The following is a 25859-nucleotide window of genomic DNA, read 5'->3' as shown; positions in this document are numbered from 1 at the left end:
CGTGTAGATGGTGTATTTTTGAAACTGTCTTGATTTCATTCAGCCATTCATTCACTCATTTGTCTGCCCATCTTCACTGAACTCTGTCCATATTGAATCACCATGTCTCAAAGAGCCTATGTGCTGTCTACAAGGGGTGCTTGGACAAGAGAGGGTGCCTCTCTCTGTAGCAACAGAGGACTTGAAACTCCCCTTCTCACTGTGCACCTTTAACCCATCCTCTTTGAGGCAGACATTCCCATGGGAGGAGGTGTCTCAGGAGGGGCAAAGGAAAGAGGAAGGATATGTTAAAATTAAGAGAAGGGGGCACCTGGGTGGCTCAGTTGGTTAAGTCTCTGCCTTCGGCTCAGGTCATTATCTCAGGGTCCTGGGATCCAGACCTGCATTGGGCTCTCTGTTCAGCAGGGAGCCTGCTTCCCCCCATCCCCTGCCTTCTTCTCTGCCTACTTGTGATCTCTCTGTGTCAAATAAATAAATAAAATCTTTAAAAAGAATTAAGAGAAGGAACAATGGCTGTGAGTCAGGACCCCAGTTCTGCAAAGACAGGTACATAAGGAGAGGAGAAGGGGTTTCTCTCTTACCAGGAAGCGTGTCCTGTGGTTTTGTGGAATTAAAATACACGTGCCTCACAAAAGATGGTCAAAAGTCGAGGGAAAAGTGGCTGGTGTTTTCATGTGATTTGAAAACTGTGAGGGCACCAGGGGACTCTTTAGCTCTGACCCATGATCTCCATCTGGTCCCCAAGCCCCCGAGAGTAACAATGATCATAGATGGTAGACACGATTTGGCAAAGTGAGAATTCTTTGCTTTTCTTCTTTCTAATGAGACAATTTACATTTTATATCTTTTTTGAAAAGGTGAGTGAAGACATTTAGAAAACGTTGCTATTTTCATTAATTGGTGACATTCCTGGGAGCTATGAAGTGCAACTTCATGACAAGGTTGCTAGCTTGTGTGACTAAGCCATTCCCTTATAGAAATTGTGGGTCTACCCTTGGCGGGAAGAGAAGTTCTGGAAGGATCTTGAGACCAGGGGCCTACAGCAGCCTAGGTCTCTTGGATGCTTTGGGATCTCTTCACAGCTCTCTTTCCCTGGTTCTGGAACAGTCTTGTGGTAGCTCCCAATCTCTCCATTCTGCAGATAAGGAAATGGAAACCTGAGCAAGTTTATGTGTCCAGGTCAGTGGTCATAACAGGGAATGCTTGGAGGGGTCAGTGCTCTTGAGTCGGGAAGGTGACCAACTCTGTCGAGGGCCCTCTTGTCTGGGTCTCCCATGCAGCTGCTGTCTGCCTAGTGTCTGCGTTCCCCACCCTTCGTTATTTATTTATATTGATAAGCTCCTAGCAAAACTGAAACATAAGAGACTGTAACATTTCCCAACTATTCACAGTCTATTGTTTTTTAAGGCCGTGTTGCAATACCACGTCTCCAACAAGGCCCCCAGGATTTCCCTGGCATTCCTTAGTCTTCTCTTTCTGTGTAGACAACACCTTGTTCCGTCTACTAGAGCACTCACCGCGGCCAGTCTGGGCTCACACTTAGGATGCCGTGACTCCTTTGGATGGCAATCTGTCCTCTTTTCATCAGGATGTTGGGTACCAGAGTCACGTGGGTGCTCTGGAATGTTTGCGTTCTTTCTGGCCCAGGCTCTGCCATCCCTCAGAGGTGCCTCAGAGCCTCATGCAGTCTGGAGCTATGGTCCTTAAACTTTCCCGTGCCTGAGAATCCTCTGAGGAGTATGGTTGCAAGACAGATTCCTGGCCTCTGACCCAGGAGGTCTAAGTGACCTGAGACTCAGCATTTAACATCTACTTGATACAGAACATTTGGGAGCCACACCTTGAGAGAAACTGATGTGGGAATTGGTGAAATGTGAAATTAATGCCATTCCTTCCTCCCCTCCCACCCCAGAGGCTGTTCATGCTGCAGGCTGGGGCCGAGTGGATGCTTGGGGAGAGAAGTAATTAGAATCAGACCCAGAATTTACAGATCTTTCCTTCTGGGGAGCTCCATCCAGCTGCACATCAGAATCATGGGGAGGGCTTTAAAAAAGATCACGGCCAACCTCTATCCCCTCCTATCTTGAATTGCTGGAGGAGCTTCTAAGAATTCTCTAACGTTTCAGATGTGCAGTCAGGGGTTTGAAGGCTTGAGCCCGATCGCCTCCTGGCATGGAGGGGACTGTGACCTGCTTGCAGAGAAACCAACCTGGTCTGTGTGGTTGGCTTCCACTTGAAGCCCAAGATGCATGGGCTCGGCCGGCCTCACTTTCCCTGCAGTTGTTCCCAGGGCATTCCAGGCGGAGATGTAATTTCAGGACCCACCTCCCAAAATAGACTATGATCTCTGGGAGGCTGGACTCTGAGAGCACTTTCTGGTTTCCCTCTCTCAAGTGTTCGGGCTGGAGGCTATTAATGAATACTTATCATTCCTTTGTTCTTGTATTAATTAAATAATTAGTGAACTAGAACTCCCGTGAGTACCTGGGCTGTGGCAGATAGTTTTGCCTGATTATCTGTGTGAATGAGCAGTTTCATTTCCTATAGCATTTAACCATCTGTACCTTTCTTCTGCCCCGCCCATTTTCCACCAGCTAATGTGAATATTTATGTCCCTTCATTTATGCATTTATTTCACTGAACAATTATTTATTGAGCACCTACTATGTGCCAGATGCTGGTCAAGGTGCTGGGATACATCCAAGAGCAAAATCAGATCCTCCTTCTGCTGGCGCTCAGACATCTTATTTCCTTGAGGGTGTGATCTCCTGTGAGCTGGCTTGGTGAATTTCTACCCTGCTTCACCCAGGCTTACCAGCAAGAAACGGGACTCATTACTGCTCCTTTCCTTCCCTCGACATGTCGGGGTCTCTTTTCTGCCCCCCCCCCCCCCGTCTCTCCATCCTTTCTTCCCTTCTGACTCCTGGGGAGGTCTCTGGGCTCCAGGCAGGAGCCTGGGGGATCTTCTAGAACCCTCTGAAAATGGAAACACTCCTGAAGGACATATGTGATTCCCCTGTAGAGGGAAGGTGGGCTGCGGGGTCCCGGACTCACCGAATCTGGCGTTTTAAACATTGAAAGTGACTTTAAAGCATTGAAAATAGCATTCTGCTTTCTTTTTGTGAATACAGTATAGACTCAATATGAAAACGGACCAATGACAGAAAGGTATGATGCAAATAGTAAAGAATGGCCCCAAATCCTCATACTTCAAATTAACTTAGCAGTTTGATATATTTCCTCCAAGATTCTTTTTTCTTCTTTTTTGAAAAAGCAATTTCAGTTGTGAAATTTAACATCTGAATAAAGTACACATGATATAAATGTATGCTTTACTGCACTGACTCTCGGACATTTTGGGGTGTTGCCACTGGGTGAGGTGGGAGTGGGGGTCTGCTAATGGCATCTAGCGGATAGGAGCCAGAGAGGCTGCTAAACATCCCATAGCATATAGGGCTGCCCCACAACACCCACAACAAGGAATTATCCAGCCTCAAATGTTCATAGTGCCAAGGTTGAGACACCCAGCTGTAATGAGTAAATGAAGAGGGGGTAACCATGTATATTACCCAGGACAAGGAATAGAACCTGGCCAGCCACCCACCCCGCCACCGCCAGAAGACCCAGAGTCCTTGCCTTCCTCCATAGAGGTAATCCCATCCCATATTTCTTTATTCAAATGTTTAAATATTTACATTTTCTTTTCTTAAAATTTAATTTTTCAGTGTTCCAAGATTCATTGTTCAAATATTTATATTTTCACTCAACAATACTAAACCAGGGGTGTCTATGCCAGTAAATATTCTTTGACACACCTTTTAAAATGTCTGCATAGTATTTTTTTTCAAAGATTTTATTTATTTATTTGACAGATAGAGGTCACAAGTAGGCAGAGAGGCAGGCAGAGAGAGAGAGGAGGAAACAGGCTCCCTGCCAAGCAGAGAGCCAGATGTGGGGCTCAATCCCAGGACCCTGGGATCATGACCCGAGCCGAAGGCAGAGGCTTTAACCCACTGAGCCACCCAGGCACCCCTCTGCATAGTATTTTATTATAGGGCTGCACCCTATTTCAGTGAACCAATCCCCTATGGATGTGTACTTAGGTTATATCAATTTTTTTATATTTATAGCCAGTGCTCAAATGATACTATCACTGTAAGAAATACCCTGGTGATGAAATCTTTGTCTGTGTATTTAATGATTTTCTTTGAGTAAATACTGGAAGTGGCAGTGACGTGTCACAGGATAAAGGTGTGTGTAAGGATTTGCTGCATTTCCCAAATTGTTTTCCTGAGAATCTATACCAGCTTTACCTTCTCATTAGCTGAGTATGAAGGTGTATTTTCCTATAATCTTACTAACACGAAACATTACCATGCTTTCCCAGTCTTCTTTAACTATATCTTAGGTTCAAGTAGTATTTGTGATATTTCAATGTCATTACCTACTTGCATTTATTTCTTACCAAATTGCTTTTTAATTCACCCAGTTGTGTGTGTGTGTGTTGGGGGGGAGTTTGTCTTTTTCTTGGTTAGTTGCAAAGTGCTCTTTATATATTAAGGATGTTAACATTTTGTCATAAGTATTTCAGATTTCTTCTGCACTTCTAATTGGCCTTTTGAGTTCAAAGACTACCTCTCTCAGAGTGTATTCCATCACATCCGCTTTATCCAGCCGCCACCACCTCTTCCTGGCTAGCTGTTTCTTGGAAAGGGTGGTTTCAGTTAGGATTTAGAAAGATGGATATTAGGGTGAGAAATTGAGGGCGAGAAGAGCAGGACACTTTTCTCCTTTCAGTTGCCATTGCCTTTTGGTTTTGTGTTGATGCTTTGAACTTTTATCCTGTTTTTTGTCCCATGAATATTCTAATGAAGTCACAACAGAATGCCCCAAACAGAGCAAGTCCTCAGACATATCTGTGGAGTAATCAAGGCAGCCCGCAGGATCTTCAGGTGCCGAGCAGCTTCTTTCAGTAGGTGTTGTCTCCTGACTCATGGGCAGAAACAGCCTGTCTCTCTCTCTCTGGGAGTCTGGAATACCCCATCTCCTCTCCTTCTCTCTGCTCTGTCTCCAAATGAATGGCCCCATCAGCCACACTTGCCTCCATGTCAGAACCTGAGACATCTCCTGCTCTCTTCTCCTTTCCCTCTTCCCCATCCAGGCGCTGGTCAGCGGGCCCCAGACCCGTAACCTGTGTCCTCACCATCTCACACCTGGACTTTTAACAAAAATGTGGTAAAATACACACAACACAGAATTTGCCACCTTAATCATCTTTAAGTGTACATTTCACTGGTATTAAGTACATTCAGAGTATCATGTAAACCATCACCACCATCCATCCCCATAACTCTTTCATCATCCGCAACTGAAACCTCTACCTGTTAAATAGTAACTCCCCATGTCGCTGGTAACTGGCCGCTTTCACTCAGTATAATGTCCTCGAGGTTCATCCATGATGTGGCCTGGTCGGAATTCCCTTCCCTTTTAAGGCTGAGTCGTATTCTAGTGTATGTATATTCCACATTTTGCTGGTCCATTTGTCTATCAGTGGACATTTGGGTTGCTTACACATTTTATTTTATTTATTTATTTATTTATTTATTTTTTAAGATTTTATTCATTTATTTGACAGACAGAGATCTCAAGTAGGCAGAGAGGCAGGCAGAGAGAGAGGAGGAAGCAGGCTCCCTGCTGAGCGGAGAGCTGGATGCGGGGCTCGATCCCAGGACCCTGAGATCATGACCTGAGCCGAAGGCAGAGGCTTAACCCACTGAGCCACCCAGGCGCCCCTGCTTACACATTTTAACTACTAGGAGTCATACTGCTGTGTACATGAGTGTACCAGTATCTCTCTGAGACCCTCCTGAACTTTTATGAGAACTTGTGACTGGTCATTGTTTTCAAGCCCACCACCTTCCACCTGGGGGGATGGGACTCCTAGTCTTCTCTTTCTCTCCATGTAGCCTCAGACCTTCCCTCTCCACAAGGCCTCCAGCATGATCCCTCCCGTAGAGTAGCTGGCCTTCTTATACAGCCACTCAGGGCTCCCAAAGGCGTGAGAGCAGAAACTGTGGGGCCCACTCTGAGCCACGGGGCCAGCTCAGATCAGTGTAGAGGGGTAATATACGAGGATGTGAATGCTGGGACACTGGCTTATGGGGGCCATCTTTGGAGGCCATATTCCCTATATTTTCAGCTCCAGGAAGCAGTAAATATCTATACACCTTCGTTTCCACCACTCCCCTACATGGATTTCAATATCCCCGTGCATTAGGGAGAGCAACGGAGTCTTAGTGTTGTGATGTTTCACTTTTTCTTGCTCAAAATTTTTCTTGTTCTGGTAAATATATATAACATTTACCATTTAAACCATTTTCAGATGTACAGTTCAGTGGCATTGACACGGCCACATTGTTGTGTAAGCATCACCACTATTCATTTCCAGAACTTTTGCATCATCCCAACTGAAACTCCATGTCCCTTACACAGAACCTGCCCATTCCTCCTCCCCTCAGCACCTGGAAACCTCGATTCTACTTTCTGTGTCTATGAATTTGACTATTCTAGGTACCTCACGTAAGGGGTGTCATATCATACTGCCCTTTTGTGTCTGCCTTATTTCGTTTAGCGTTATATTTTCAAGGTTCTTTTATGTTGTAGCACGTGTCAGAATTTCCTTCCTTTCTCAGGCTGAGTCATAGGCTCATTGTTTGTATATCCCACGTTTTGTTTGTCCATTCATCTGTTGATGGACATGTGGTCCTTGGGGTCTTTGAGGTGTGTTGGGAAATGAATCAGCACCCCTCAGCTTTTCTTTGAACCCTCCTTGGACAGGGATAAATCCCACTGACTTTACAGACTGAGTGCACCCCTCACTGAAAACCCCTTCTTTACGGTTTGTCTTCTCTATGATCCCACCAGCCGCAAAGATTCCCTTGTCATCAGTGTCATGAAAACAAGCATTCTGTCTGCTTCCCATGACCTTAGAATTGTGTTGTGGGGATGTGGGGCTGCTGGGGGATTGCCAGTTGGCTCTGCCAGAGCTCAGGGCGCTCCCTTCCACACCGTAAGTGCTGTGGGTGTCCACCACCCTGGGGCTAACGAGCAGCCGGGGCCACTGAAAGGAGCCTGTCCCTGAAAGGTGGGCCTGGAGGTACGTGTGAAGCCTGGAGCCCAGACTGCTAGAGAGACAGCACCCTGGCCTCTGACAGGTGAGCCTCACCAGGTCAGGTGATGAGCAGAAGGGTAGGGACGTGGCTCCTCATGTGACGCTATGGCTATGTCTGACGCCGGGGTGTCAGGAGATGTGGGGGGACTGCTTAGAAAGGGCACCCCAGGTGCTGGATGGGGCAGGATGGGCTATCATCTTACCTTTGCTCTTCCCTGTCTCTGAGCTACCCTCCTCCCCCCGCTAGCCTCCTTCCCACAGCCGTGGTTTTTATCAGAGTTGGCCCCGGTGGGGGCCCAGGACCAGGACCAGGACCAGGATGGTGTGCTCCATCATTCTCGTCACACCCCTTAGCTCTCAATGCTCAACTGCCAAGATGGAGATTTGTATGTTCTTCAGTTCTTCACTGATGACCTTCTTTTAAGGCATGATTGTCAAACTTTTTGGGTTGTTATCCACAACAAGAAATATATTTTATATCAAGACATAGTGCACATATGAATACGTATATGAAAATATAATGCAAAGTTTCCAACTAATGGTAATGTTGCAGTGAAAGATATACTCTGATACTTTTCTTCTTTATTCTGTCATTAAAAAGACATATTGGTCATATCATTCAGTTGGTGTCATGGCCTACTAATGGGTCCCAATGAGCAGTTTGAAAAACACCACCGCCAAGCAATGAGAGACCCTGGTCTGGGGTAGAGTCAGGGTAGGTTGGCCTGTGGAAACAAGTGAAGAATTTCCATGGGGGACAGAGGAATCCTTTCACGATAGGTTCATTCTCCCTCCCTGAGTCATTCAGTCTGGAGAAACACCCCGAGGGCTATAGCATGATTCTCATGGAGGCTGGCTGGCCCCCAATTCTTCAGAGCCATCTGGGGAGAGGACGTGGTCCTCCGTCCCCAACCCCAGCATGACCTGTGGGCTCTTTAACTACTGAATCTATTAAATTATACACATAAGCCACATCTCTCAAGGCCAAAATTAATGACCATGGACAGGACAGGTCTAAGCCCATGACGAGGAAGGAGTTCTTTGATGAACTCTTTCCTAATTAGCACCATGCCTTCCTTTATCCTTGGCAGCTGCGGGTCACGTGATGTGCCGGGTTCATGTTTCACTTCTTTCCTGCCCCTCTTTGCGGTTGTAGTGCCCCTCAGTGACCCCTCCCTTAAAGTCACTCAGAGGGTCTCAGAGTCGATCCTTCTAACCAGACTTAGTGAAATCTCACAGAAGGCCTTTGTTCACCTTAACTTTGGGAAAGGCAGGAAGTGGAAAATGCTTAAAAGACACTTTGCACAGGGCTTGGCACACTCTGTCCACTTCATACCGTCCAGGACACCAGGAATGCCTCCCCGTGGTCACCCCCAAGAGCAGCTGCAGATGGGATTTTCCACGTTACTCTTGTAGGTCATGGGAAGTTGACAGGGGAGGGGAAGTACACACTGAGACTGAATCTCATATCTCCTCAAAACCCTATGAAGTAAACATTTTTCTTATTATCCATTTACCATCAAGGGAGCTAAGGCCCAGAGAGGTAATAAGCCCTACCTAAGGTCACACAGCAGGGGCTTTTATTTGAATGACTCCAACACTGCGTCTGTTCCCACTGCTGGAGACTCACCAACATGGGCCACAAGGATGATTCAGCCAGGGCAGGCCTGGTCCAACTCTGAAGAAGATGACTCTTGCCACTCCCAGAACACCTCCTTCTTGTTGTGAATCCTCTCATCCCTTCTGTCCACTTACACATTCCCCTATTATTATTGTCATGTGATGGCATTCCTTGAGAAGAGTGGTCCTATCCCCTGGTGATGATGTGAACTTGTAGCCAACTTGGGAAAGAAAGGCCCATTCACTGGGCATTCCATTACAGGGCACCTTGCTATATCCTAGGGTTACTGACATGAGTAAGGCATGGTGTTTGCCTTCTGAACATCATAGTCCAGTTGGGGAGAAAGACACAGAAGCATATAATTTCCCAATATTCCAATATGTGGTCAACCATCTCTGCCTGGGAGAGTGAAGGAAGGCTTATCAGAATGGAGACAACTGAACGGGGTATTGAAGAATCAGTAGGAGTTCACTAGATTCGTCCGCATGGTGTGGGGGGAGGGGAAGTGAAATGAACTCCCATCAAATGAGTCTGACTGTCTTGTTTAATTTTCACAAAATCCCATGGAGAGGTATCATGAGGCCCTTTTAGATGAGGAACCAGAGGCTGAGATATGCAGTGAATTTCCCAAGAATTCTTTCAAGTGTGTTAGAGGGACCCCTGGGGGAATCCCCAACACTCTCCGAGCAGGTCTGCAAGGTTACAACTATTTTCAGAATAACCTGAAGGTGTCATGTGCCTTTTTCATTGTGTCAACATTTATACTGATGGTACAGCAGTGATGGAAGATGAAACTGCTGGTATATTAATCTAGTGATAGACTTGGTGCCAAGTTATACTTGGCATTGTATTCTTAATCCTCATGTATTTGCAGTCTTTTTTTTTTTTTTAAAGCCAGTTTAGTTGAGAAATGTTCTTGATACAGCAGCACAATGATTTATTTTATTAACCTTGTTCCTCAAGGACATGTGTTTGTGACAGTTTGAGTGTTGAGACAGAAGCTTACATACAGCACGTCTGCTTCACACTGAAAAATGATGATGGTTGCAGGAAGAAGCACATGTATGGTTGCTTGAGTTGCAAACTGAACCAGCCAGGGTGGTTTTTTTTTTTTTTTCCATGGAATATTGTTTTTATTTGAAAGAATGACTGACAAACGGCGCCTATTCAGACTTGGGCGTTTGACTGACATTTTCTTGGAAAAGGAAGAGTGAGTGGGCCCCGTCAAGCAGCCATTTATTATTTGTTGTCAGTCATAAAATTTGAGCTTTCAAACCAGAATTAGAATTGCAGAAAATTGTCTCTTTCAGCATCTCCATATTTAATGACTTTGCTGATGAGGTAGTACTAATGAATGTGATTTTTTCATATTACGCAATCAAATGTGTCAACTTTTGGAAGCTCTACATAACTCAATTAGCAGAAACTTTCCTAGTAACCAAGGCAAGATATTACAGAATTGTACATGGGTAAGATATTCATTCAAAGTACAAGACAGAACCATGGACTTTAATGTATCAGAGTACAAAATGTCCCTCCACCTGCTTTCAGGAAATACTACTTATTGAGTTTTTGGTGTAGTATCAAAGAAGGATATCCACAGTTGCCTGCAAATTTATTAACATGTGCCTCCTTCTCCAGCTATGTATCTCCTTGGGTTTTCTTCCTAGATGTCACCCGGAACGAGCCATCTCGACAGATGGAATGTAGAAGTAGTTATGACAATCCAGCCAGGCATGAAAGAGATTTGCAAAATATAAACAGTGGCACTTTTCTTTTTCCTTTGCTTTTGAAGTTATAGTTACTTTTCAGAAAAATATGTCACTTCTGTTAACATGGATGGGTTCATCACTGTTAATTTCAGATTATTAAATAAATATTTTTAACTTTAAGAAGTATTTATTTACTTTAAGTAGGCTCCCCACCCAACGTGAGGCTTGAACTCATGACCCTGAGATCAAGAGTCCCAGGCTCTACCCACTGAGTCAGCCCGGCGCCCCTACGTAAATATTTTTAAATGCCTCAGTTGTTATTTCTAATACGGTAAGGTCATTAGATACAAGCCATCTAAATAAAAGCTCTTCGGGGTCCTTCGTAAATTTTAAGAGTTATGTCCTGTGATCACAAAGTTTGAGGACCTCCACCCCGAGGCTTCATGGGAAGTAAGTGTTCTGTGATGGTCTGTGTCATTCTAAAGCCCACATTCTTATGCTACATCAGTGATCTGCAGCCGGCCATGAGAGGGGGTTGGGAGTTCACCCTGCCCCGCTTTTCCAAGGCCTTGCGGGGCTCTCAGGGTCCAGACCCTATAAAAGTTGAGTGGTCCACGTGAGACCAGAGGCTTCTTACTGGAGACTCTTGGACAAGTGAGGTGGAATCAGGGGGTCTTTATACTCCAAGCCAAATGTAAGTTCTGTGTCTGACTGGCCACTTTTAACAATCCTTTGACCACTGAGTCATTTCTGTTCTGATGCTTAGCAGAAGGGTTGGACATGGTTAGGCTTTTCTGTGCCTTGCATCCACTTCTCCATGCCCAGGGTTCCAGAGGAGTCACTCTGGCTGGCTGCCGTCTGGGGCACGGTGGGTCGCCTCTCAGCCATGACTGTGTCAGTCCTTCTTGTCTACCCCAAACCATTCTGCCTTTCATTGGCCTAGCCACTGCGAGTCTTGGCAGTGTTCTTCAGACAGACCCCTTCAAGGCAAGGGTGGGGGGACTGTTTTTAATTGACGTAAAATTCCCATCCCCTAAAATTCCTAATTTTAACCATTTAAAAGTGTGCAGTTTTGATGGTTTTTAGTATATTCACCAGGATGTGCAACATCATCATTCTAACTCCAGAACGTTTCATCACCCCAAAAAGAAATCTCCGTGGAGCGTTCGCTCCCCATTCCCATCTCCCCCCAGCTGCTGGAAACTACCAATCTGTTTCCTGTCTCTGGATTTGCCTCTTCTGGCAGTTTCATAGAAGTGGAATTATACGATAGGTACAGCTAGGTGTTTTTAAAAAGAAAAACATTTTCCATGAAGATCCTTCAACATTTACAGGTTAAACAAAAATTTATAGTTAAACAACTTTATTTAGAAAGTCCCAACTTCCTAGCAATAGAATTTGTTATTGTTACGTTACATAATAACATACTATCTTAACGGTAACAAAGTCATTAAGAAAAGACAGACTGGGTATTTTCCTTTAAAAACATTCTTGTGGTGGGGCTGCTGTTTCTCAGTTCCAGAGCTGAGAGACAGAAGTCACGCAGCTGGCATCAGCCCCTCCATGTTGCCCGGTGGGATTCTCAGGAATCCCTTGCTTTGGCCAGGTCTCCTTTGGCCACAATCGGCAGGCAGCGGGGCTCTTAGAAGCTGACCCTAACTCCGGGGCGGGGGGGGCAGATGTGGGGGTGGCCAACGTCTCTCCACTCTACCTTTGTGTCTCTTGCAGGAGTGAAGAAGAGAACCAAAGTCATCAAGAACAGTGTGAACCCCGTGTGGAATGAGGTAGGCAAGGTTTCCATTCTCCCTCCTTTCCCCTCTGCTGCCACTTTGGGGGCTGGGGTCTGAGGTGGCTTCCTCAGGGGTGCTGTCAAGGAGGGGATGGGCTGCTGGTCTAGTATGTCAACTGAGTCCACCTAGTGCTAAGAACCTGGGAGGAGGGTTTGTGGCCTGGCCTGCCGGGTGAGTAGAAGCCTCTCTTCTGTTGTGAGTGTGGTGCGGGGAGGAGAGAGAGGTCTTCTGTTCCTCTTCCTCCCAGTTCTCATCAGCCAGGTCATTTTGGGGGCTCTGTGTCCTGACCTGACCTGACCTGACTCCCTTACACAGACTGTTCTTCCTGCCCAAAGCCCACCTCCTCCTGTCAGTCCTCCCTGATTAACCAGGTCCTCAGCCAGTGCCCTGCATAATTGCCCCCTGGGAGTCCTGTGGGAGCTGAGTGCCTTGTGTGGATAGGGTTGGGATGCACCTGGGTACATTTGCTCTGAGGAGAGTGCAGAGGCCTCAGGATAGGCATCCCTAGTGTGGCACTAATTTGTGCTGCCCACCATGGGCCTGGCTTCCGCACGAGCACATCGATTTCAGTCCCTGATGACCCTGTGGGATCACTACATATTTCCCCCAGCTGTGCTTCTGGCCTGGCTTCCCGGTGATTGGTGGAATTGAGCTGGGGGAAAGGGGCCATGGGAGACTGACCTCCTTCTCTCCTCTGCTGCCTTTGGATTTCACGGTCTCTTCTGAGGCTCTGGAGCCCTGCTATTCATGTATTCATGTATTCATTCATTCGCTCATTCGCTCATTCACTCATTCACTCACTCATTCATTCATTCATTCATCCATCCACCCACCAGCACTGTTTGTGGAAGGCTGTTCAGTGCCCTGGAGACCAAGATGGACCAGACACAGTTTCTTCTCCTAGGGAGCCACCAGTTAAGATGTGTTTTCTCTTCTCATTCCAGGGCTTTGAGTGGGACCTCAAGGGCATCCCCTTGGACCAGAGTTCCGAGCTTCATGTGGTGGTCAAAGACCATGAGACAATGGGGAGGAACAGGTGAGGTGGGCAAGGAGGACTCTGTGGCCTGAAGGTACAGGGAGGTTCGTGTGGACATAGTCTCCAGAATCTGGAGTCTGGCCCAGGAGAGCTGGTGTTTCAGCTGGGCGTTTACGGAAGATGTGCCTGTTGTGGGCCTGGCCTCACGGGAGATGTTGGGGAGCGGCCTGCCTGGAGGCAGGAACTCAGCTACGGGTAAATCTGAGGCTGCAGGGGAGGGAGATGGGCTCGAATCAGGTGTGCACGCGTTCGCATGGACAGCCTGTGCCCCAGGGAGCAGGGAAGAAAAGGCTCCCTGTGTCCTGCTCCAGCCCAGGGGAGCCTGGGTGCGGCCCCCTCTCCCCGCCCCGCCCAGGCTGGTGAGGGCAGCGGCACACTCCAGCAGCAGGCTGGCAAAATGAAGCTGCGACTAGCAGGGAGCTCTTGAGGAAGGCTTCATGGAAGAGGAGGGACTTGAGGTGAGATTGTGGTTAGAAGTGGGAAGGTAGTAAAGGGTTGCAGTGGCTGCGCACGTCCCTGGGGCAGGCCTTTCCCTTGTTTCATGTAGGTCATGTGGAGGGTTTTTAGGCATGCGCGGTAGAGGAGCAAAGCTGCGGGGACAAAAGTGGGCTTTTTACAGGCAGGCGATGGGTCCTTTCTCCTGTCTTTGAGCTGCGGGCCTTGTATGTGCTGATGGTAGTTGGGGGGTTGGGGGTGGGCAGGAACAGTCAGGCTTGCAGATCGATGGCGCTGCTTGTTGTAGGGTCTGGTGGTCTGGGAGAACAGCCTGTGAGGCCCTGTGGCCTTGAATATGAGGGCAGAGTTCAGCCTTCCCGCTGGGCATGGCAGGATAGGGCTGTGTTAGGTGCCGCGGGGCTGGGTCTCTGCTCTTGGTGCCCTTTCCTGAGGCACGGGCTTGCTGTTTCGTGATCGGCTCACAGGGTGCCTTTGTCTGGGAACTGGGTCAGCCAGTGTCTGAGGCCTGGAAGGCCTGGCTGTGTTACCCTGGGGTGGGAGAGGAGAGAGAGGGAAAAAGGGAGGAGTCAGGGGCCTAGGAAAGGCCATTGAGGGTCTCAGGCTGCAAAACATCTAGGAAGTTTGAAAGCTTAAGAAGCTTGGAAGAAAACTCCAGCTGCCATGGTTTCTCTGTGACTTGCTGGTCATGGGTGTAGGGCAGGGTACGTGTGGGGCACATTCATTGGGACCTCCGCCCCACCTACACAGGGGGCAAGGGCCGGAATCCCTTCACACTTATCTATCCCAACACAGACATTTTGTGGAAGAAAGGCAGCTTCTCATAAGCATGAATGGTGGAGCTGCAGGTGAGGGAGGGAGGGACGATGGGCACTGGACAGTCCCGAAGGCTTCCTGGAGGAAGAGCACACAGACTGACTCTAAGGCTTTAGAGGGTGAGGACAGGAGGGCATTCCAGCATTCGGGTGTGGTGGGCAGCCAGGCTAAGGCCTTACAGTTGGGACTCACACATGCAGCCCAGTGAGGAGGGACCCATGGGGCCAGATTGGGAGGGGTTCTCTGGGCCGAGGATAATAATAGCAAAACCACAGAAGCTGATGTTTGGCAAGAGCTTAGCCAAGTGTCTGGCCCTGTGCTGGGTCTTTATAATATAAGATCTTTTTAATCAGCTGGGTACTGCTGTTGTGGTTGTCCTCATTATAGGGGGGCACTGTAGCTCTGAGAGATGGGGGGTTTTCTCAGAGGCTGGTGGTGGCAGAGCTGTTCTTGAAGGTCTGAAGTGTGCCCACGATCACTGAGTCCCTGCGCTTCTCAAAGGCTCCGGAAGGCCGGGGGCGGGGGGGGGGGGGCGTGCTGGACCCTTCTAGAGAGTTCTGTCTGCTTATGATGCTGGACTTGAGAGGGCTTCACGAGGCAAAAGTGGGACAGTCCGGTTGCTGCAAGGCATGTGGATTTCATTTTCATGATGCTATTCAGCATTTGGCAGGCCCTGTGCAGAGATTTCTAAAATTATGAAGGAGACCTGAGAACAGGGGCGATAAAGATATTTTTGATCAATTCAAGAGCAGGCTGGTCCTCAGGGTGACACCAGGCCAGGGCCACACATGGGGGCCAGGATGCACTGCACCTTGGGGCCTTCTCGTTGGCCCCTGTGGGTGTCCTCTGGCTCCTGGAGGGGAAGCCAGCTCCCCAAACAACAGTTCAGTGCAGGGTCAGCACTGGGAATCAGTTCCTCAAACTTCAATGTGCAGAGTTGCTAATTCTCGAAATTTCCAATTTACTAGAAACTTCTTTCTTATAACTACTTGCATGTAGGTTCTGAGTTTTCCAAACATTTCTTTATTTTGCATTTCTAATGGGGCGCCTGGGTGGCTCAGTCAGTTAAGTGTCTGCTCTTCAGCTCAGGCCATGATCCCAGGGTCCTGGGATTGAGTCCCCGCATCGGGCTCCCTGCTCTGTTGGGGGCCTGCTTCTCCCTCTCCCTCTGCCTGGTGCTCCCTCTGCTTGTGCTCTCTCTCTCTCTGTCAGATGACTAAATAAAATCTTTAATTTTTTTTTGCATTTCTAGCAATTAAAAATTAAATTTGAATTAAACTAAATTTAAATTTAAACTTATATTCATAAATAGCTAAAGAATTTCCAAGGTTGCCCAAACCGCACTGGCCTGTGTGGAAGTAATGGAGTTGTGGCTTCATTATGGCTGCCCACAGGGTTTGCAGTCTCCAGAGTACTTTGCTTGGCTGTAGGGGCCCAAGGGGGAAACTGCTGGAGCAGGGATCAGGGAGGCAGGGTATGCAAGGCTGGGCCGTGGGTCCCTGTGGTCAGACCTCGTGGGACTTTCATCCTACACATGATGGTGAGAAAGAATCCGAAATTAAATAATATACCAGGAAGTGACGAGAGAAACCATGCAAAATTTTACATTTTGAAAGAGAAAGGGGAAACAAATTCAGTGGTTTTGGTTTAATGAGAAATTTAAATAGGACACTTGCTCTCTGGGGACGCCCTGGGTGGCGCAGTCGGTTGAGCGTCCGACTCTTGGTTTTGGCTCAGGTCATGAGCTCAGGGTCGTGAGATCGAGCCCCGCGCTCAGCATGGAGTCTGCTTTAGACTCTCTCCCTCTCCCCCTGCCTCCCCCCGCCTAATAAATAATGAAATCTTAAAAAAAAAAGAGAGAGAGAGAACAACCTACTCTCTGCTTTCACATTGTCACTGTCCAGTCAGGAAGCCAAGAAGGAAATGATAGGCATGACAGTGACTCTTGTCATCTGACCTCAGGATTTCAGTGAGGACCTACAGGGTCATCAGGCAGCCCTCTGTCATTTCTGGGTGTCCTGGGCCTGTGTGCCGTGAGCTCATAAGGGTCCTCCTTGGGCTTCTTCCAGAGCCTCCACTGCCTTTAATTCTCTGTCTCCCTTTGTCTTGCCTCTCCTCCCTCTGCCTAACCTCCTCACTCTGCCTCCGTCTGTTTTTGGAGGTCCCGTAGAGTGTCCTCTTTCTTCACAGCCCCTCCCTCAGCTCCTCTGTCTCACAAGTCTGGAACTTTGCATTTCCTCCCTCCTCTCTCCCTTCTTTCTTCCCTCCAGCTCTTATCCATTCCCACTCTCCTCTCTGTCTGCTCAGCACCCACCCACCCTGAGCCCGAGGGACCCCCAGAGCCAACGGCAGGGCTGGACCAGCTCTGTGTTGATAAAACCAGGTTTGAAATGCACAAAAAGGAAACTCTAGGCCTATGGATAGGAGACACTCTTGAAAGCCCAGCTGAAGGTCCTGGACTCCTGTCTCAGGCTGCACTGAACAACTTCCTGTTTACTGTGGGCTTCTCAGAGGGGCGATGCCCGGGTGCTGGTGTTGATCCCTTACCAGCTGTTCTGACCCCTGGGACATTCCGTTGAGATGTTCCTCATCCAGGCCACACGATAGCAACATCTACAGCTTTTACTTACCCCAGTGGCTGGTGGGCGTTGTGACAAGCTCCCTGTTATTAGGGATTTCTTTCTTTTTTTTTTAATTTATTTATTTATTTTTTTTTTCAGCGTAACCTGTTATTAGGGATTTCTACCAGGCAGCCCAGGGTGAGAGCCACTCATCTCAGTTCAGACCTGTGCCACTTGAGAGGATGGCAGTGTTCTGTGCTGGCTGGTATAACTGAGGAACTGAATCTTAATTTTATTTAATTTTAGTCAATTTAAATTTAAATAGCTAATGTGCCTAATGGCTACTATGTTGAACAGCATAGCTCTAGATTTTACAACAGTGTTCCAATCCTGGCTGCATATTAGAATGATGTGGGAGCTGGGTTTTTTTCCCCCCTTAAGATTTTATTTATTTATTAATGTTAGAGAGAGAGAGTGAGCACGAGTGAAGGGAGGGGCAGAAGGAAGGGGAGACCCTGATGAAGGGCTCCCTTCCAGGACCCTGAGGTCATGACCCGAGCTGAAACCAAGAGCAGGCCACGTTTTGGGGAAATGCTGACATTTCTTTTTTTTTTAACGATTTTATTTATTTGACAGAGAGAGATCACAAGTAGGCAGAGAGGCAGGCAGAGAGAGAGAGGGAAGAGGAAACAGGCTCCCTGCCAAGCAGAGAGCCCAATGCAGGACTCGATCCCAGGACCCTGAGATCATGACCTGAGCCGAAGGCAGAGGCCTAACCCACTGAGCCACCCAGGCGCCCCAATGCTGACACTTCTGTAAAGATGTGCTCTCAATGTTTTCATGGATTAGCTAGGAAATAACTATAAGCTGTCTTTCTTGTGATAGCTCCTATGTGTAATTCTTGGTGGAAATGTCCAGCACGAAATAATCGTGGCCAAAATCTGACATGGTGGAATTGTGAGGGGAATGAAGAAGGGAAGGAGGAATCCTGTTGGTAACTGTAATCACTGACCTGGGGAAAATTGGACTTAATAGAAATAATTCCATAAGAGAAAACTCAAAATCGAAAGAACCTATATTTGCTAGAGTTGATAGGAACCAAAAACATGAAGAAAAAAAATCTTTGAGCCAAATGTGGTTGGAAATTTTAAACAGAAAATAGATGGTACCAGTGACACTAATTTCAGTCAAATACAAATGAAGACTGAAGAAACAGGAAATAGTTAATTGCACGGTATAGAAATATGTCAGCAAATTAAGTGTGGTTAATTTAATTTGCTCTGGAGAATGGGAGGGTTCCATGGGTTTCCATGGGAACCAATTAATGTAGGTGTATTTTTTATTTAAATATTTGGTAAACATACCCATGTAAGCAAAAGTCTCCATCAGGTCAAAACATCTGCCTGTCTAAAACACCAGGGTCAAAATGTTCATCACTGGCTCCAGACCTAATTGGGTTTGGGGTGGGGTGGCCAGATTCAAGAAAGAAACATCTAGAACACCCAGTCAAGTTTATCTCAAATATTGCATGGGACATACATATAATAAAAAAATTATTCCTTTTTTATCTGATATGTAAACCTAACAGTGGATTCTGTATTTGATCTTTCTCAGGGTGACTGTGCACCCCGTCTCCCTTTATTTTATTATTTATTTATTTTTAAAAGATTTTATTTGTCAGAGACAGAAGGAGAGAGGGAGAGAGCATGCACAAGAAGGGGGAGCAGCAGACATAGGGAGAAGGAGGCTCCCCACTGGGCAAGGAGCTTGATGTGGGACTCAATCCTGGGACCCTGGGATCATGACCTGAGCTGAAGGCAGATGCTTGACCGACTGAGCCAACTAGGTGTCCCCCCCATCTCCCTTTAAACAAGCAGGATAGAAGGACCCCAAGCTTTACACCAGGAGTTGGTCAGGAGTCATATTGCCTTAAAAAAGCCTGTTCACAGAAGTTCATGTTTGTAGTAGCGATTTCTTTGGAATAGTTGGAACCTCTTAGTGGCCTGGTGACTCCGTGAGGTGCAGCATGAAGGGGTCTCTTACCCCCACAGAGCCTCATCTGCCCTCGCTTTCCCATGATGTGGGTCATCTGTCATGGTGCCTATGGCTGGCGGGGGGCCCAGGAAGCAGTTTGGGAACCTCTCGGAAGGCCTCTCCTTCTCCTTCTTCCTATTTTTTCTTTTTTTAAAGTTTTATTTACTTATTTATTTCAAAGAGAGCGAGCGAGCACACCTGCTGGTGGGGGGAGCAGCAGAGGGAGAGGGAGAGTGGGACTCTTAAGCAGACAGTTGGGGGGCTCGATCCACTGCCCTGAGATCATGACCTGAGCTGAACGCCCATCCCACTGAGCCACCAGGCGCCTCCTCCTCCTTCCTCACACAGGGCTTGACACCCTGGCCCAGTGGAATGAGTATGGACTTCGGGGGAGGGGGAGTCTCCGGGGCCTGGTCTCAGTGAAGCTCCCTGAGCCTCTGTTTCTTCCTCCTTGGGAGTGTCCCATCAGTTGCACAGGCATCTCTCAGGGGGCTGCCTTGGAAAGGCTGCTCTGTAAAGGGCAGTTCCTTTGGGCACATCCTCTTTCCAGATCTTTCTGTGTTGTTCTCCTATCTGCTTCTGCTCCCACTCAGCCTTTTCCCAGCAAAGCCCACTCTTTAGCCAGCGATGGTTTGGAAAGGGACTAATTCATCCTGAAGTGTTGGTGACAGCTTATGGCTTAATGTTCTGCCCTTCGTAGGAGACTGGGGGACCATGCTGTCGATGCCAGACTGTGTTTAGACCAACAGGGGAATGTGAGTGGTAAGAGACAGACGCCATGACAGACTCTGAGGACATATTTGGGGAATGGTGGTCTTCCTGACTTCTGTGATGGTCCCTTATAGGCCTGCCTCTGAGCCAGGAGTAGGCTTTGGTGCCCTCAGGGTAGGGGTGTGGGTGTCCTGGTGCCTCCTGGGACAACAGGCTTAGTGTATTGGAGAATGTGGGGGTTTCTCAGGAGCTGAGCCAGAGTCTTCGTCCTTAACAAGGGGAGCCCCGAGCAAGAGGGCACAGACCCCGGGCTGAGGGGCCTGGGGAAGCAGCCTGGCTGCATGGTGTCCCTGGGCTGCACAGGGGCTGTGTTGGTGTAGTCCAGGGGTTCCATCCCGGCAGGAGCAGGTGTCCATAGAGCCAAAGAGGGCAGCTGTGGTGGCACGGGAATGAGGGTCAAAGGCTGCTCTCAGGGACCCCACTCTCAGTAGCAAGCCTCATCCTGACACGGCGACCTGGATTTCTCTGAACCTGTTTCCCCATCAGGATGACGGCCATGACAGTTCCTGTGCTGTGCAGTCGTCACGATGCTTGTGTGAGATAATGTTGGGTTTCAGACGCCTGCTCAGTGCTTGGCACACTGAAGGTGTTTAGTTAGGGACTGTTGGATCCATAGAGCCACACGTACACAAGCCATACCAACCGTGAGCGTAACATCACATGCCCTGTGGACACCTTCGTGTGCACCAACGGGCCGCACACATTTATTTTAAAATATTTAAATTAAATTATTTTAAAAAACTAAAGTAAACCCCACAAGAATATACAAATTATAAGTGGTTTTTTTTTTTTTAATAAGCAAAAGTAACCTCCTTTCTTAAAAAGTTTGTAAAGGAGGAAGTGTGAGTTTTCCCACCCTTTCCCCAACTGCTGCTTCCCTTCCCTCCAGGTGGGACAGTTTGATCCCAGTTGTTGACAATTTGGCGCATCTCTCTCTCTCTACTTCTCCTCAGCCTGTGCAAGCATCTGCTTACAAAATGTGTATGCGTGTACTTAAACAAAAATGGAATCATGCTATACATATTGTTCTATACTATACCATTAGGGACCCTTTCCAAAGTTAGTGTGGATTGTTCAGTCCCCTTAAATTAATTAAAGATTTAATTTCTTTTTTTGAGAGAGAGAGAACACGAGCAGGGGGAGAGGCTGCAGGAGAAGCAGAGTTCCCTGTTGATGTGGGGCTCCATCCCAGGACCCCGGGATCATGACCGGAGCTGAAAGCAGACACTTAACTGCCTGAGCCACCCAGTCCGGATCCAACCCCATTTTAAATGGTTGTGTGGTATTTCACAGTGTGGGTGCCCCATAATTTATCCCAACTTGCCCTTATTGACTGGGATTCAATTTCTTTCCAATTTCTTTTCTGCTCCTTCAGTGAATTTCTTTATCCAAATGTTTTCATGTCCATATATTATTTTTTTCTTTAAAATAGGTCCATGGAAGTATGATAATTAGATCAAAGGATATGAGCATACAACATTTTCATAGATTCCACCAAGTTACTTTTCAGAAATGTGTCCTAATTTATGTCCACTCACAGTATAAAAAGGTGCCTGTCAACTTTTTTATTTTTGCCCAATGCCATGATTGGGGGGAGAAGAGTATCTTATTTTCTTTCTTTCTTTTTTTTTTTTAAGATTTTATTTATTTTATTTTTTAAAGATTTTATTTATTTTATTTTTTTAAAGATTTTATTTATTTATTTGACAGACAGATCACAAGTGGGCAGAGAGGCAGGCAGAGAGGAGGAAGCAGGCTCCCCACTGAGCAGGGAACCTGACATGGGGCTCGATCCCAGAACCCTGGGATCATGACCTGAGCTGAAGGCAGAGGCTTAACCCACTGAGCCACCCAGGTGCCTCTTAAAGATTTTATTATTATATTTTTTAAAGATTTTAGTTTTATTTACTTGAGAGAGAGAGTGAGCGACAGAGAGCATGAGTGGAGGGAGGGGCAGAGGGAGAAGCAGGCTTTCTGCTGTGCAGGGAGCCCCATGCAGGACTTGGTCCCAGGACCCCAGGGTCATGACCTGATCCAAAGGCAGATGCTTAACTGACTGAGCCATCCAAGCGCCCCTGTTTTTTTTTAATTTTTAAAGATTTTATTTATTTGAGAGACAGTGCAAGAGAGGGAGGGAGATCACAGAGGGAGAGGGTGAAACAGATTCCCCACTGAGCAGAGAGCCCAATGTGGGACTTGATCCCAGGACCTAGAGATCATAACCTGAGCTGAAGGCAGATGCTTAACTGACTGAGCCACCCAGGTGCCCCTTTAAGGTTCTATTTTTAAATAATCTCTACACCCAACATAGGACTCACACTTGCAACCGAGAGATCAAGAATGCGTGCTCTACTGACTGGGCAAACCAGGAGCCCCTAACCTGTGTTTTTCTGACTGCTTGTGAAGTTGGGCATCTTTTCGTGTGTTTTATTGCCCATTTGTATTTCTTCTTTTGTCAATTGCCTATCCTTTATTTTGAGTTGCTTGTTTTTTTCTTACTAATTCATGGCAGTTTGTATGTTTGGGATCCTATCAGGAATATTAACTCTTGGTCTGTTTTCTGTGTGGAGGATAATTTCTCCCTGCCTACAAATGTTATTCCCACCCAGGACTAGACACCCAGCTGTGTGTGTGTGTATGTGTGTGTGTGTGTGTGTGTGTGTGTGTGTGTGTGTGCACCCTTAGACATTTAAAAAGAAAGAGTGGTGGTTTGCTGTTGCTAAAGTTGGGGAAATTAGGCCTAAGTTCAGCCTTTGGGTTTCAGTAGGCCGGTTTGCAGGCCCCCCTTTCTGGAATATTTGGGAGGCAGGAATATTTACAGTTCACCCTGTCATTGTTCTCAACTTGCTCGGAAGTGTTGACCCTACCGTGATTTTTCCAAGGATTTTTATGTTTTGTCCTGAATTCTCTCCAGGACACCCCTGGGTTTCAGAATAGTTTTTCTTTTGTCTTTCTCTGGATTGAAGTGGAAAACTATTTAGTTACCCTTGGGCAGCCCCTGGGGAATTAGATACTGGTGGGAAGGTTGCCAGAGGCCAGGCGGGCTCAGGGGGTGGGAATGTCCGGCTGTCCCTTGTTTCCTGCCCCTCACTGCCAGGCACACACGGCTGAGGGCTGGGGGAGCCACAGCTCACGGCCGTCTTCCCGCCAGGGATCTTAAATTTTCCGAGTGTGCTTATGCCTGCGTGCGTGCGTGCGTGCGTGTGTGTGTGTGTGTGTGTGTGTGTGTGTCCTGCCGGCCAGGGGCTCCATGAATTTCCCGTCATGCCTGATTCATTGACTCCAGTGAGGGGAAGGTGCTGCTGAGTCAGTGATGAATGGGTTTGCACTGTATTACAGGTATTTTTAGTTGACATGTCCTTGTCTTAGTTTGGAAGACAAAGAATGAGAAACTGACACATGGAAATGCTTCTGGAGCTCTTTTAAGAAATAATTTCGAACTTACAGAAGAGTTGTAAAAATAGAACCGCGAACATTCCTTACACTCCTTACTCAGAATCACTGCTTAACACTCTACCCCATTTGCTTTACATTAGTCTCTCTCCTCTCCCTCCTTTCCATTTTCTTCCTTCCTTTTCCCCTTTCTCCTATGTGAGGGTAAGTGATAGTCATCATGGCCCTTTATCCCTGAGTACTCCAGTGTATATTTCCTAAGAATAGGGATATTCTTTTACATCATCACAGTGTCGTTACCAACTTCAGTGAACTTAACATGGTTGCCGGACTTCCTCCTAATTCACTGCTTGTATTTTGTCCTATCAGTTGACCAAATAATATATTTTTTAAAAAGATTTTATTTATTTATTTATTTATAGGACAAGCGAGGGGAGGTGGGGGGTGGGGGAAGGGCAGAGGGAGAGAGAGATTCTCAAGCAGACCCCTCTCCCCCACCGCTGCTGAGTGTGGAGCCTGATGCAGGGCTCCATCGCCCAACCCTGAGATCATGACCTGAACTGAAATCAAGAGTTGGATGCTTGACTCACTGAGCCACCCAGGTGCCCCCAAATAATGTCTTTTATAGCAAGTCCTCCTCCCCTTTCTCAGTATGGGATGCAATCTAGATTCCCATATTCAAGATAGTCATTACATTTCCATAGCCTCCTTTAATCTGGAACGTTCCCACGGCCTTTGTCTTTTACAACAACTTACTTTTTTGAGTAATATAATACACCAGTTTTTTGTTAATAGATTGTCCTTCATTTGGGATTTGTTTCATGATTTCCTCATGATTAGATTCAGTAACTAATTCATGGCCAGAATATTTTGCAGGTGGGTTGTGTCTGTCTCAGGCCCTGGAGGGACAAGACGTCCCTCATTGGTGATGTTCATTTTGATCACCTGTCAAGGTGGTATCTGATTTTTCCATTCTGTATTTACTGTTCTTCCCCACCCCCATCTGAGTCTCTTTTTTTTTTTTTTAAGATTTTATTTATTTATTTGACAGACAGAGATCTCAAGTAGGCAGAGAGGCAGGCAGAGAGAGAGGAGGAAGCAGGATCCCCGCCGAGCAGAGAGCCCGATGCGGGGCTCGATCCCAGGACCCTGGGATCATGACCTGAGCCGAAGGCAGAGGCTTTAACCCACTGAGCCACCCAGGTGCCCCGAGAACTCTAATTCTTAATTATGCAACAATAAATATGTATTTTTGGAAGAGGAGAGGAAGGATGTTTCCAGAGCGTTATTAGAGGTTGAAAGGTGCCATCTGGAAATGTTAGGAGTGACCCAACACGTGCAAATGATGATTGGGGTGACGCCATAGAGCCCGCCACCTGAGGCATCCCCTGCACCAAATAGAGCAGGAGCTGCGTGTTCTGCCAGCCTTCCTGGGCCACTTTTCTTTTGGGGGCATTTGGGGGCGGGGCCTCATCTTACATCCAAGTCTTCATCAGTGTCAGTGTGAGCTACACTCACTTCTCCCATCTTCCTGCTCCCCATGTGGCTCCTAGTGCCTGGGGCTCGTGTCTGCCCCAGGCTGCTGCACCCTGTCCTCTACAGCTCACAGCGCCGTGGTGTCGGGGAAGGCTGCGGTGACACCCTCTGTGGCCAGGAGACTACTTTCCCTGCCATCAGGGTCTCCCTCTCCCGCTCTCAAACAGATAAATAAATAAAACCTTTAAAAAAAAAAAGAGGGGGCCTATTAAAAAAATACAGAAAATATAAAAGCATAATTAATACAGCTTGGAATTACATATTTTTTTAAAGACTTATTTTTTGAGAGACAGAGCGTGCCTGCATAAACTAGGGGAGGGGCAGCAAGCCAACTCCCTGCTGAACGTGGGACCTGACAGCGGGGCTGGGATCACCATGAGATCAGGACCTGAGCCGAGTCTGAGGCTTAACTGTCGAGCCGCCCAGGCGCCCCTGGAATTAGGTTTGTTTTTTTTTTTTTTTAAGTTGAATCAGATGAAATGTGGCAGCTGGGCTCTCTTTGGCAAGGCCGGAGCAAACCGAGGACGTTTTGGTTTCTTCCATGATGGTGTGTTCCAGTTCACATTCATGGGGCTCTGAGGTGCCCCAGCAGGTCCAGCAAAGGAAAGCCTTTGGGATCTGCTTCTGTCTGCCTTGTTCTTTCTGCAAAATCAAGTCGAATGCCTTTCTGAGACCCAAGTTCCTTGTCCGTAAGATGGACTGAGCGACTAACAGTACCTACTTTATAGGCCTGTTGTTTTTTTGAATGAAGGAGTGTAGAGAGAGTGCTTGGCACTTAGCTCACGTGGATAGGAGGGGAGCTATTACTAGAAGTAAGTTTCATGACGGTGGAGACTGGGTTTTGTTGGACGTGTTGAATATGTATTTGCAGCATGAATGAATTATAATATTTTTAGAATTTTATGTTCCATTTTTAAATTTAAATTTTGAGTTGGTAAAAAAACATAAGAGGTTATAAAAACAAA

At 47.1% G+C, this 25859-nt stretch overlaps 1 protein-coding gene across 24 annotated transcripts in view; it reads left to right on the top strand.

Moving 5' to 3' along the window:
* DYSF (dysferlin) overlaps window positions 1-25859 on the top strand; it is a 203405-nt gene that overhangs the window by 7864 nt on the left and 169682 nt on the right. For all 24 annotated transcript variants that reach the window (XM_045978655.1, XM_045978680.1, XM_045978675.1 and 21 more), the window contains 2 exons: window positions 12233-12288; window positions 13239-13330. In XM_045978655.1, coding sequence (XP_045834611.1) covers window positions 12233-12288; window positions 13239-13330 — 148 coding nt within the window. The remainder of the gene's footprint in view (window positions 1-12232; window positions 12289-13238; window positions 13331-25859) is intronic.

Source organism: Meles meles, chromosome 15 (genome assembly GCF_922984935.1).
Source record: "Meles meles chromosome 15, mMelMel3.1 paternal haplotype, whole genome shotgun sequence".
NCBI classification, from domain to species: domain Eukaryota; kingdom Metazoa; phylum Chordata; class Mammalia; order Carnivora; family Mustelidae; genus Meles; species Meles meles.
Note: the sequence above shows the minus strand (reverse complement) of the source record. Positions and strands in the feature narration are given on the sequence as shown.